Below are 13,719 nucleotides of genomic sequence, written 5' to 3'. Positions count from 1 at the left end.
AGCCCATGCAGACACTTCAGTCCTCCTCGGGGAGCTCAGTGCCCTGCCCACACTCTAGTGGGCATGTGAAGTGCCAGTCACAGGGCCCAGGGGTCAAGGCAACAGACCTCTGCACATAAGTGGACACACGTGGAAGCCAAGCGGCTACGATGCCACGAGACGGGTCATTCCCTCAACACGTCCCCTAGGGCGACGGTCCAGGAGAACTTCCTGCAATGATGGAACATTCTAGGCCTGCAGAGCCCAACACACCCGGGGCTGCCGGCTGGGGATGCGGCCAATGTGACTGAGGACCCGAGTCTGTCCTTTTAGGTCATCTCAGCTCCAGCAGCCCTGGAGGTTAGGGCTGGGGCGAGGGTCTCCTCATGGGTCCTCCAGGGCTGGGTCCGGGGCAGATGAAGGGCGAGGCCTGAGACAAAACCCTAAGAACATGAGTCAAGAAGCAGGAAGCCGGCCCTGCGTCAGGGAACCTCCCAGCCTCTGTGGGGAGGACAGTGCACCACCAGCCCTTTACACATGCTTTCTGAGTTGGGAGGGAATCCACAGGAAGAAATGAAGGACTGACGCTGGAGTATGTCCAGCAGGAGATGGAGGGAGACCCCCAACAGGCCTCACCGGCAAGGACACCAGGTGAACTCAAGCCGGCTTCTAGGGACACAGGTTGGGAGGGCCCCCTCCTCACCGGCTGCCTTCGCCACCGCCGGTAGACTCAGCTGTCTACCCTTCCCCTGACTGTGCAATGGCAGGCATCTGAGAGGAGGCCTCACGCCCGGCGGTTCTAATAAGCCCCCTTTGAGGCTCCCCAGGGGTGAGAGCTCAGGAGCCCCCGACGTCTGAGATGTGGCCGTGCAGCCCAGGGAAGGACGCTGCCCACTCGGGCCCGAGCTGGAACCCAGAGAGAGTTCCCCGCCCAATGCAGCGAGCCCTGCGCCGGCCCCACAGCCCGCGTCCACGCTGGCCGGGCAGGGGGGCTCTCCGGAGGGCCTGTGGCGGCCGCCCTGGCATCCTTACCACATCCTGCAGGTGCGGGGGTAGTCCTCGTTCCGCGAGCTCACGCCCACGGGCAACACGAACGGCTGCCCCTGCCCGGACTGGGCCGGCTGCTCGGGTGCAGGCGCCGCTGCGGCCGCGGCCTCTCCGCCCGTCTCGGCAGGCAGCTCCACGCTGGGCCGGGCAGGGCCCCGCTGGGGCTCGCGGGGGCTCTGCGGGGCGCGGCCCTCGCCGTCCTCGGCCCCGTCCTCCTGCTGCTGCTGCTCCTGGCGCACCCGCTCCCGAACCTCCAGGACGACGCGGGACAGCTCGTTGAAGCTGCGGAGGCTCTCCACGTCAGGCAGCTGGATGCGGTGCATGAGGTCGATCTCCACCGTCTGCTGCCCAGCAGGGATGTTGGGGTCACCCTGAGGAGCGAGCGGGCGGCCGTCAGCGGGGCTCAGAGACCGGCACAGACACGCCGCACGGTTTCCAGCGCAGAGCACGGCACACCTCTGGCCAAAGGAGCTCACTCCAGCATTCCCACTGACTTAGCGGCAACTCCTTGCGAAGTAAGAACGTCTTAGACGTGCCCGTAAAAACTAAGTGCCTACGGCAGGCAACCCATCTGTGAAGGGGTCTTTGAAAACACGGACCTGACAGCATCCGAGTGACCTTGTGAGGTGCACAGGCCCCTGGCACAGTGGCTCATGTGTGCTTGAGACCTCCAGGTGTGAAAACCTTCCCAGTCTGGAGGGGCTAAGACTGGGGCTTAGATGGGGCACCTGGGTGGCTCAGTTGGTTAAGCGTCTCTTGATTTCTGCTCGAGTCATAATCTCACGGTTGTGAGATCAAGCCCCACATTGGGCCCCATGCTCAGAGTGGAGCCTGCTTAAGAGTCTCCTTTCTCTGCCTCTGACCATCTCCCTCTCTAAATAGAAGAAAATAAGATAAGATAAAAAAAAAAAAAACCTGGGGCTTAGAGAAGTGCACAGACCCTCCTGGCCTGAGCGCCAGCCCAGATCTGTCTGTCCGGGACGCAAACGCTCCTGAGCCTGAACCCAGGAGCTCCTCCCGGCCCTGCAGCTCCGCACGGGACCCCAGGGCTGCGCTCCGCTCACAAGGAGCCTTCCCAGAGCACGGGGGCCCTGGCCGACCAGGATTCAAGAAGAAGGCTTTGTGAGAACTAGGAAGAGGCATTCCTCCCCGGGACGCTTCGGTGCACCTGCCAGAAAGGCGCCCTGGCTATGCAAATGACAGGTGAGCACGGTGTGACCGGTGTCGATGAGGCAGGGACAGAGAGGGCTGATTTGTTTAAGACCCGCCCCCCGCCACCTTCTTCAGCTCAACAGTCCTCCGACTGTGTGCACCAGCTGCTGAGGTCAGGACGGGCAGTGGGAGCCCGTGTAATAACGCAGGGGGCTCCGATGTGGCAGCGCCCTAGCGTCACCTGGGGAACTCCTGGAGCCACGCACCCAGGTCGCCCTCCATGGATCAGAGTCTCTAGGGCCCGACATCAGTGTTTTCTCAACATCTCCAGGGACTCTGGCGTGTGGCCAGGACCGGGTGCCATGGGGTTAGGCCACCTGAGAAACGCTCCCGATCCCCTAGAGGTCTTGTGAGATGCAAATCCTGCTTCAGTGGGTCTGGCTAGGCCTGACAATCTGCATCCCCGGCAAAGCCACGGCTCCAGGGCCCACTGTGAGTAGCCAGGGTGGCGCCAGACTCACCGTGATCTTCGTGCCCCTGGCCCGCTTCCCGTGGAAGCTGAGCATGACGATCTCTAGGCCGTGGCTGCCATAGGTGCCTTTGAAGAGGCCGGGTCTGATGAGGTCGTCCGGGTGGCTGGGCGGGAGGTAGATGCGGCGGTACGTCAGGCAGTTGCTGTGGGGGGAACAGGTGGCTTGAGAGCAGCTCGGGTGGGGGGACGGGGAGGCAGAGCACAGAGCTCACGCACCTCCCTGCCGGGTGACGGAGGGCCGGCAGGGCAGGGCGGCCCGGTACGGCCCGGTTGGGGTCCTCCCAGGCCAGTGGGGGGCAGGAGGCACGCCGCGTTACTGAGCGTCAGTCGTCGCCCCCTCAAAACACACGCAGGGCACACGTCACACCTCATCGGATTCTACCAGGGCTTATGCTCTACCGGGCACCGCGGGGCAGCTGTGGCGGGTAGAGCTCCCTGCAGAGGGGGAGGGGATGCCACTCCTGCTCTGTCATCCCGGCACAGGGACCCGAGACTGCGGAGGGGGCGTTCGCTGCACCAGGGGTTGTTTACGTGGGACCCGGGGACAGGGCCCAGGGGCAGAGGCCAAGGCAGGGAGAGCAGCTAAGAGAGGCGGAGGCCTCCCCCAGCAGACGTGGGGAAACGCCCTGAGGCTTTGGCACACGGGCCAGGCTTGTCAGAGCACACCGCTGCTGGATGCTGGCGACAAAGCAGACAGAAAACAGACACCAAGGTAAGGCACGGTGGGGAGGATAGAAACTGTACTCAACAGTACTCCGGGAGAGACTATGCTCACAGTACCTACCAAGAGAGGGTCTGTATTCACACCACCCACAGAGGGAGCTGCGCTCAGTAACCGTGAAGGGGGACTAGGCTCACAGTACCCACAAAGGGAGCTGCACTCAGTGTGCACAGGGACGGAGTGTGCTCAGTACCCACAGAGCAGGGGTGCACTCGGTACCCACGGAGAGGGACTGTGCTTAGTACCCACAGAGGGGGACTGCATTCAGTACCCACAGAGGGACTGTGCTCAGTACCCACAGAGAGGGATTGAGCTCAGTACCCACAGAAGGGGACTGCACTCTGTACCCACAGAGAGGGACCGTAACCAGTACCCACAGAAGGGGACTGCACTCAGTACCCAGAGAGAGGGACTGTACCCAGTACCCACAGAGCAAGGATGCGCTCACAGTGCCCACGGAGAGGGACCGCGCTCAGTACCCACAGAGAGGGACTGTACCCAGTACCCACACAGCAGGGCTGCGCTCACAATGCCCACGGAGGAGGATGCACTTACTCGTACTGACTAGTGTAGATAAACTTCATCAGGATGAGCTCCTGCATGTGCTCGTGGAAAATGTCCTCCAGTGTCCGCCCCCATTCTTCCCTCAGCCACGTGCGGAATTCCTTCCAAGAGAACACGGTCATGAAAACCACCATGACTCACACGTAAGGCCATTCCCTGTGGCACTGAGCGGATACATGCAGCATCTTACAGCTTGGGCACGCCTGCACCACAGTCCCCCTGGGGTGGACGGGATGGAGATTCGGCTGGCCAGAGACAGGGGCTGCCATACTGTGGTCTCCCGGGACCCGGCCTCCCTCCTGGGGGGTGAGTCACCAATGAAAAGTAAGGGGCTCTGGCCCCCACTTTCCCAAACTTCAGGAAACAAGAGGGACCGTGGGGTCCCTTCAGGCAAGGCTGGGGCCACAGCCCACTTCCGGAGCTCCCAGGCAGCAGCCACATAAGCCTCGCTTCCGTGGCCGCCATGGGATATGGTGTCTAACCCAAGCCTAGTCCTCAGGCTTCTGGGCTGCAGGACTCTTGTCGCTAAACCCCGTGCTGGTCACACTGGCTCGAGCTGCTTTCACCAGCTGCCGATGAAGAACGAGATAGGTGTGGCCGGAGGAGAACGGAGGTGCCTTCATAGCTACGTTATATGTTCAAAAAGTTTATTTGCAAGAAGGGAGGTTCTATAAACATGTGTCCTCAAAACTCAGTAATTCATTGTGGAATCAAACCATGTGAAGGATATTTAGTGCTTAATAACTTCATGGTGTGTATTTAACCTAATGCCCAGCTCTGAGTTCTGAACTCAATGTAGCATTTTTAATGACCGTCTAAAATTAGCTTTACAAACAGAAGCAAGAGAGATTTAACAACAACAACAACAACAAAGTACAGAAGAGCTATAATCCGTCATTTGCTTTAACACATCACTGCCTAACCTCGAGCCACAGTGACTGAAGCACACGGCTACTAAACCACAAGCTCAGTATATACAAATCAACTGGAAGTATCTATATCAGGAGCACAAAACTGGAAAACGAACTTTTACATCCTATTTGCAGCAGCCTCAAACAACACAAGACCTGGGATCACATGTTAGGAAACACGTGTGTGGCCCCTGCTCCGACAACCACAGCACCGAGAGGGTGCAAATGAGCCTCCGTGACAGGGGTGCCTGCAGCCGGGAGGACTCAGACCAAGCCAGCAATTCTCTCCGAATCCATCTGTAGACTCAGCGCCATGACAGTCACAGTCCCACCAGGATTTCTGTAGAAAATGACAAGCCAATTCTGAAATTCGTATGGAAATGAAAAGAACCTACAACACCCAAAGCCATCTTTCAAAACAACAAAGTTGGAGGACCTCCACCAGCTCACATTATGACTTAAAGAGAAAACCACAGTGACCAAGATGGTGGTAGGAGCATCGGGACTGACAAAAACATCGATGAAATGAAACGGAGAGCCCAGAAACAGACCCATTTAGCTGGTCAGCTGATTTTTGACATATATGTCCAAGCCACACAATAGGAAAAAAAAAGTCTCTTTCACAAATGATGCTCAAACAACTGGACAGCCATGTGGAGAAAAGGAACCATGATCCCGGCCTCACACCACACACAAGAAATAATTCTGGATGGGCCACAGACCCAAACATAGCATGAAGCTACCATGCTTCTGAAAAGAGCGAGAATCTTTGTAACTTAGGGATAGGCAATGTTTTTTGTTTGTTTTTTTTTTTTAAGTTTGTTTTTGAGTAAAAGAGAGCATGCGCACACATGCACACAAGCGGGGGAGGGGCAGAGAGAGAGAGAAGGAGATACAGAATCTGAAGCAGGCTCCAGACTCTGAGCCTTCAATGCAGAGTCCGAAGCAGGGCTTGAACACACGAACCTCAAGATCATGACCTGAGCCGAAGTTGGACACATAACCGGCTGAGCCACCCAGGTGCCCCTAATTTGTGAAGGTTTTCTTTTACGGTTATTTTTCTGTATCTTAATAAACACTGCCTGTCCCAGGGTGCCTGGTTGGCTCAGTCACTTAAGAGTCCAACTCCGGCTCACGATCTCACAGTTTGTGAGTTCAAGCCCCACACCAGGATCACTGGTGTCAGTGCTGAGACTGCTTCGAACCCTCTGTCCCCCTCTCTTTCTGCCCCTCCCCCACTCATTTTCTCTTCTCTCAAAATAAATAAACATTAAAAAAAAAGAAAACTGGGGCACCTGGGTGGCTCAGTTGGTTGGGCATCCAACTTTTTGGCTCAGGTCAAGATCTCACAGCTTGTGGGTTTGAGCCCCACATCGGGCTCTGTGCTGACAGTTCAGAGTCTTGAGTCTGCTTGGGAGTCTGTGTCCCCCTCTTTCTGCCCCTCCCCCTACTCACACACTGTCTTGCTCTCTCTCTTACTCTCAAATATAAATAAATATGGGGGGAAAAAAAAAACCCTTGACAAATTATACTTTACCAAAGTCAAAAGCTTCCACTCAAATGGCTGAACTCATGGAGGAAAGGCCCTCAAAAACTCAAACCGATAAGCAACAGATAAAAATGGAATTGAAGTATAAATGAGCAAGGACTTTGATGTTACCATGGTGAATAATCGGACTTGAACTAAATACCACGGAAGATGGCTTGTGAGGAGTCGTCGTAATCTTATTTACTTTGCACGAAAAGGTCAGAGTCATTAGAAATAGCAACCAGGCCCAATTACTCAGAACAAAGGCCTTTGAAATATGTTTATTATGCAATTATCTCATGAGAGGTGCATGCACAAGGAAAACATAGGAGCCCGGAACACAGAAGACAAGAACAATATTTCCCAGAGCTTGCTCACCACGTGCTGGCGCCATATAACCATCGTGTTAATCTTCACAGCAGCCCGGGAGACAGGTGCTAGCGTCTTCCCCATCCTACAGAGGTGTGGGCCTTCGGAAACCCTTCCTATGTCACCAGGAGTAGGTGGCAGAATCAGACCTCATCCAAAGTCCACGTGCTCCCTGGCCTTGCTTCCACCAGGGCCACCGTCACGGCCGGGAGGAGCACAGGAAGCAGGGGGCTCACCCGCCCTGGTGGGTTGTGAACATGAACCAGCAAACTGGCGACACATAACAAGAATCTGGAACATCTTCAGGGCCTTTTACCTGGCAATCCCACAACTGTATGGTCCAAAAACCAGGTAAGGTTTTTGCACAGAGTTCAGGCAGTTCAGTTCCAGGAAGAAGCCTGGTGTCTCTCCCAGGCGGCCGTGGCCAGGCCTGGTGCTAAGACTTTCACATACTGTGCCCTACTCAGCCCTCCAACTCATGTGGGTTCTGCGGGTAACTGCATGGCCCTGTTAAACAGGTAAGGACTGAGGCTCTCAGAGAGCAAGTCACTTGAGCACATGGTCAGGAGGGCAGTGGGGAAACACAAACACCTGAGCACAGACCCCATGCCCGACTGCAAGAGAGAGGATCACACTCATAGAGTCAAAGACCTCAGGTGACAGATGGGATGTTGCGGTCAAACTGAAGTTTGTAAACAATTCTAATGAGACTGGGAAGTATTTCTGGAACAGCTAAACAGCTTTAAAAAAAAAAAAAAAAAGACCCAAATTAGATAGAGTTAGATTGTAATTACATAAAAAAACAATTTGGAAAACATGAAGGGATAACACAGGACAAGCACAGGGGCTGACCCTGCGTGGGGCTCCAATGAATTCGTGTTTGATGATCAGAAGGTGACATTTCAATGCTCAGGTGAAAAAGTACAAAAGACAAAAAAAAAAAAAAAAAAAAAAAGCAAAACAAAAGCGTCTTGCGTCCCGTTCAGGAATGTAGGGCGAGAACCTCTCCACACGACAGAGCGCCAGGAGCGAGGCCTGGTCGGGAGGGATGACGGACACCCACAGCATCTCAGGGGTGGGGCCTGCCCATCCTGCCTCCCTCCTCTCTTCCCCATCTCTGCTCCTCCTCGCAGCCCCGATCTCCAGAAACCTCAGGCTGGGGGCTGGACAGGCAGAGGGTGGGCAGGGAAGACGGCAGCTGGGCCTGGCTGTCATCTAGTGACGGAGGCCAGAGGAGGCAAGTCTGCGTGGGCCCAGGAGCCTGCCCTGCTCACAGAACCCAGGAGAGGGGCTGCGGTTTGTGGAGCACGCACAGGTCCCCCGGGGCATGCCATGAGGAGCAGGCTGAGGGCATCGCGGCCTGACTCGCATCTGAACTTGGCATTCAGAGGTGCACACGGCGGGCAGAAACCCCGGGCCCGGAGCTGGGTGGGAGAAGCGGAAGGGCTGGTGAGCAAGACTCGGTGTATGAGCCAGAGACCCACGGGGCACCTGGAGTCAGCACTTCTCAGACAGCCCAGCCGCCCGGCATCCCTCACGGGCTCTTGTGGTGCCACAGAGAACGAAGGAGAGCAGGGTGCCAGGCCGGCCCCTGGGGGCGTGAGGACTCCCCCGTCCCCGGGGAAGACTGCACTTGCTGCCATGGTCCCCTGCTAGCCCTCTTGGCTGCCAGGAGCTCTCAATCCCCTGGGAAGTGCCCTCTGGGCCCAGAATTTTATTTTATTTTTCATATGTTTATTTAATATTTTTGAGAGAGGGAGAGAGAGAGAGAGAGAGGGAGAGAGAGAGAGACACAGCACAAGCAGGGGAGGGGCAGAGAGAGAGGAAGACACAGAATCTGAAGCAGGCTCCAGGCTCCAAGCTGTCAGCACAGAGCCTGATGCGGGGCTCGAACCCACGAACCGTGAGATCATAACCTGAGCCGAAGACGACACTCAACTGACAGAGCTACCCAAGCGCCCCAGGGCCCAGATTTTTAAATGACCGTCAGCCATTAGAGCACAGGGCAGCCAGAGTCCGGGGCTCAACCCTTCGCCTCTGTGCTCAGAGCTATCAGGACACATGGCGACGTCCCCCCCACGGCCTGTCCTCTCTCCCTGGAGCCTGGAGCCATCCTCTGGATCCAAAAGACTGAACGAGAAAGGGAAGACATCACCGGCTGACACACAAATCCACAGGAGAACCCCATCCCCACACAGCTGAGGGGAGACAGAGACAAGCAGCAGACAGCAGAGCACCTAAGATGGACAAAGTGACCACAGGGCCAGACGGCAAGCTCTCCCACCACAGCAACTCCAGGCTGGCTCACTGGGGACCTTGAGGTCCCGCCGCTCTGCCCAGGGACGGTCTGCCTGGGGACAGGGCGCGGCCCTCTGCTCTGCACGGGGGACGGTCTGCCCATCCTCTCGGATGGGCCGGGCAGGGGAAAGAGAGATGCCTCTGACTACATAAAAGTTAAAAACACATAAACATTAAAAAAACTCCTGGAGAAAAACACACTATAAATCAAACCAAAAGACAAAATAATGAATAAGAAATGACTCGCAACTCACACCTTGAAGGATTCATTTCCCCAGACGATAAGCTGCTACGAGTCAATTAGAAACATCAAGCAGAAAAAGAAGCAAGGATGTTTCCTAACGTTCAGAGAAGGAGCCACGGGGAGCCCTTGCTCATGCCCCTCACCTCAGCCTCGGCTGAGGTCGCGGTAAGGGAAACGCAAAAGGACCCCAGGGCCAGGAGACCAGCAAGGCCGTGCTCCTGCCTCACACGCACTCGTTCCTAGTTTCCATCCACAAAGGACTGGTGTCACTGCTTTTACAATCGAAGTTATACCATTCCACTTCCCAATCGGCGAGCCCACAACAGAAGGCGGCGGCCAAGAACTTTTCCCGATCCCAGCATATGTCCTTCCAGAAACACACAGCACGGTCCCTTTACAGTCTCGACAACTGAGGAGTGTCTACTCTCGGGAAACACGCGGACGTCTTCTGCTGAAACGTGAACTACAGCAACACCTGAGTGTTGTGCGTGCGACGTACGTGCAATCGTCGCTGACACTGTTGTGAAAGAATAGAGCATTTCCATCACGTGCCACATATTTGAGGAAACAGGGACCTCCTCCGCCTTCAAGGGATTCCAGTGAGCGTGTGCATGCACACTTTACACGAAGACGCGCGTACGTGTGCGCTTACGTTCAATCTCCCTGCACTTCTCTGGCTGACAGGGAAGCGACCGGACTCAGAACCTGACCGAGAAATGCAGGCCCAACCAATAACCATCAGTTCAGGGAGCATCCGACACTTTAAAAATTCAAGTTTTCCTTAGGATGTTTTGAAATGGCGGTGTGACTTAGGTCCTCAGAACACAGAAACTCAAAGGCAATATGAAATTACTTGTGCAAATAAAAGGAAGTCCAAAGAAACTCACGAGTGAAGCTCGGAGACAGGCCTCCCCTCTGTGTGGCCATGACGTGGAAATGTCAGCCACGAGGCCCGTCTGCCGGGAGAACACAGAGGCTCCAGAAAAGCCGTCTGGTCTCCCCACGCACGCACACGCGAGAAGAATCTCCAACAGCACCTGGACTCTCTCGCCAAAGGGGCAAAGGGGAGCCGCTCAGAGAAAACTACTTCTCTTCGCTCCGCCTGTTCTCAGGGGTGGCGGGTAACGAAAGCCCATGGCCGTGCACCCGCACACACGGTGCCCTTTCCGACGGACGGGGCAGGGGAGACGACCCTCTCAGAGGGGGCACGCTGGCGACGTCAAACCGCGAACGGAGGGGTTCAGGCTCACCTCCTGCCTCCCGCCAGACATCCTGTGGTGGTCCGTCTGGTTGCACTTGGTGGAGAACTCGTCCTTCTTCACAATCTTGAGGGTTCACGACAAAGGAGAGGGGAACGGGTCAGTCACGGCACGCCGGGCAGGCAGCCGGGGCAGCACGATCAGCCTCTCCGGCACGGACACCCCCCGCACGCGTACGGAAGCCCAAGAGCCGCCGAATCGTGGCCAGTCCCAAGAAGGGAGCTCAGGGCTGCCTGGACGCGCACCTCCTCCTCAGAGGACAGTGCATCTGGGAGGCTTTTCCAAGGCGACACGTCACAGCACAGCTAAGGGGCTGCTGTTTCACACGGGCTCACTGGGGTGGCGGTTCGCCAAACCATTATCAGAGAGCAGAGTGTTTTATTCCAAGTTGATACTCTTTCAAAGAGGAAACCTGGGGAGCGGTGAGGAATCATGGCAAAAAGGACGGTTCCGACCGAACACAGAATCCCTGGCAGGTCCCAGCGAGTGAGTCTCTGAGGGGCTACATCACAGCACCATCACGTCGGGAACACACCCCAGGGGCGGGGCTGAGCCCTCCCCTTCCTCCCCTGTCTACTGCTCTGTGTGCACACGGGCCTGCAGGTGGGAACCCCACGGCCAGCTCAGCCAACACTGCACCCCTGCTGCCACTGGGACCGGGGGCGACAGAGGAGCCCAGCCCCTTGCCTGCACTCGGCTACCGCATGTAAGGGAGCCCCGGGCGCTCACCTGGATGTGGCCATTGTGGGGCCCTCTGTGGCCATACATGCACTCCACCGTGGCAGACTTTCTCTCCATCAGGTGGACCCTGAACAAGGGCTTGAATCGCATGGGGTCGTCCACATGAGGGTCATGGGGAGGCAGGTACATCCAGCCAATGATGAACAAGCCGTCCACCTGTGGTGAGGAGGAAGGGCACAAGTCCACGTGAGATTTAGGCTGAGGGGCTGAGGCAGGAGGTCTCCACCCCACATTGCCCTCGAGGACCACCCTCGTCCCCCCACCGCAGCCCCGCCCAGAATCTTGGGGCCAGGGAACATACAGTCTAGCGCACCAGGACCCAGCGCATCAGGATAAGCATGGCCCACCTACCAAGTGCTTGTTGTTTCAAAAGTAGTTACTTTTCATAAACATGGTGACTGAAATCTTCTAAAAGAGTAGAACTTAAGTGTTCTCACTCAGAAAAGAACGGATAGAAATGGGAAGTGGAGGACGTACTCGTCACTAGATGGCAGGAATCCTTGCACAAAGAACACAAATATCACCAAGATGTATTCCTCACGTAGCCCACAACTTTGTCAATTACACCTCAACGAGGCTGAAAATAAACACATACCTGCACCATTATCTACAGTAGCCAAGATATGGAAACAGCCTAACTGTCCGTCAACAGATGAATGGATAAAGACGTAGTGGGTACACAGTGGAATACTACTCAGCCGTAAAAAAGAATGAAATCTTGGGGCGCCCAGGTGGCTCAGTCGGTTAAGCGTCCGACTCTTGGTTTCAGCTCAGGTCACGATCTCACGGTTCATGGGTTCGAGCTCCCCATCAGGCTCTGCACTGACAGCACAGAACCTGCTTGGAATTCTCTCTCTCCCTCTCTCTGCCCCTCCCCCGTTCACGCACACGCACTCTTTCTCAAAATAAACTTTAAAAAGCTAAAAGTAAACAAATAAAATGCCTGAAAATCAGAAACAAACTGAGAAGACAGATGCCGTGGCTGTACAACATGCATGATAACTGTGGGTGTGCACGCTGCCGTGGCTCTTTGGTGCGTGCAAAGCGGTGGCAGACAGACAGGGACTGGACTGGGGGCGGGGGAGGGGTGTCCCGGGCAAGGAGCTTGGGTGCGCTCCCATCATTCCTGTGGCAAACCGGTCTGACAAGGGCAAGCCAACACTCTTTTGTCATGGCTCCATTCTCCCCTAATTACCCCCTCCTTTCAGAAGCTGCAATTTCTTTTTTACTCTATTACTCACTGCCAGGAAGAAAAACAATTATCACCCTCCCCGCCTAAAGAAAGGAAAGCAGTCTGCCCACGCTGGGGAGCAGACTGGCTTGTCCTGGAAGGAACGTTCTAAATGCAAGGCTTTCCCCAGTGATGTTGAACATAAACATAAAGCATGTTTCTTAATGGATGTTTCCACTGCATCGTAAAGAATATGAAGCAATATTTATCCCTGTCCAACCCCCACCTGGTGAGCAAACCACAGAGTGACAGAGCTCTTGGGGCCCCCAGGTGACTCAGCTGAGCCAGGCTCTGAAGAGCCCACGCCGAGGCTACGCAGGGCCCCAATGTGCCGTCTGTTACTACCACGCGCTTGTGGCCAGGCCCGTGGACTCACCAAGAGCGTGTGCAAGCAGAGGGGGAAGCAAGATCAGAACACGGGCACTCCCCAAAGGGCACCAGACTCCATTCACACTGGAGCACCAGCGGCAGTGACACGGGGGTCAGGCACGTGCACACCCCCAGCCCTGGGGCTTCTGCTAAGAGCACATGGCGAGCCCGAGGAGGGAGGGGGTCTCCACGCTGGAGACCCAGCAAAGCGCCGCACCCCACGATACAGATGCCTGTAAAGCACTAGAACTGAGCAGCTACTATTCAAAACAGGACAGGCAAGCGACGGAGCAGCACGTAAAAATGAAGCTACAAGACTTTCCTCCTGGGGCGCCTGGGTGGCTCAGTCGGCTGAGCGTCCAACTTCGGCTCAGGTCATGATCTCACGGTTTGTGAGTTCGAGCCCCGCGTCGGGCTCTGTGCTGACAGCTGGGAGCCTGGAGCCTGCTTCGGGTTCTGTGTCTCCCTCTCCCTCTGGCCTTTCCCCATTCATGTTCTGTCTCTCCCTCTCTCTCAAAAATAAATAAACATTTAGAGGCGCCTGGGTGGCCCTAGTTAAATTAAGTGTCTGACTTCAGCTCAGATCATGATTTCACGGTTCACGAGTTCGAGCCCTGCGTCGGACTCTGTGATGATAGCTCAGAGCCTGAGGCCTGCTTCAGATTCTGTGTCTCCCTCTTTCTCTGCCCCTCCCCCACTCACACTCTGTCTGTCTGGCTGTCTCTGTCACAAATAAATAAACACTAAAAAAAATTTTTTTTAATAAATAAGTAA

At 55.7% G+C, this 13,719-nt stretch overlaps 1 protein-coding gene across 3 annotated transcripts in view; it reads right to left on the bottom strand.

The window, feature by feature from the left end:
- The window catches only part of FBXO31 (F-box protein 31), a 45,081-nt gene that overhangs the window by 6,062 nt on the left and 25,300 nt on the right, over positions 1-13,719 (bottom strand). For all 3 annotated transcript variants that reach the window (XM_030298164.1, XM_030298165.1, XM_030298166.1), the window contains 5 exons: positions 11,334-11,501; positions 10,596-10,670; positions 3,987-4,096; positions 2,700-2,853; positions 1,012-1,397 (listed from right to left, as the gene is read on the bottom strand). In XM_030298164.1, coding sequence (XP_030154024.1) covers positions 1,012-1,397; positions 2,700-2,853; positions 3,987-4,096; positions 10,596-10,670; positions 11,334-11,501 — 893 coding nt within the window. The remainder of the gene's footprint in view (positions 1-1,011; positions 1,398-2,699; positions 2,854-3,986; positions 4,097-10,595; positions 10,671-11,333; positions 11,502-13,719) is intronic.

This window comes from Lynx canadensis, chromosome E2 (assembly GCF_007474595.2).
Source record: "Lynx canadensis isolate LIC74 chromosome E2, mLynCan4.pri.v2, whole genome shotgun sequence".
NCBI classification, from domain to species: Eukaryota; Metazoa; Chordata; class Mammalia; order Carnivora; family Felidae; genus Lynx; species Lynx canadensis.
This window is presented reverse-complemented; position numbering and strand designations above follow the sequence as displayed.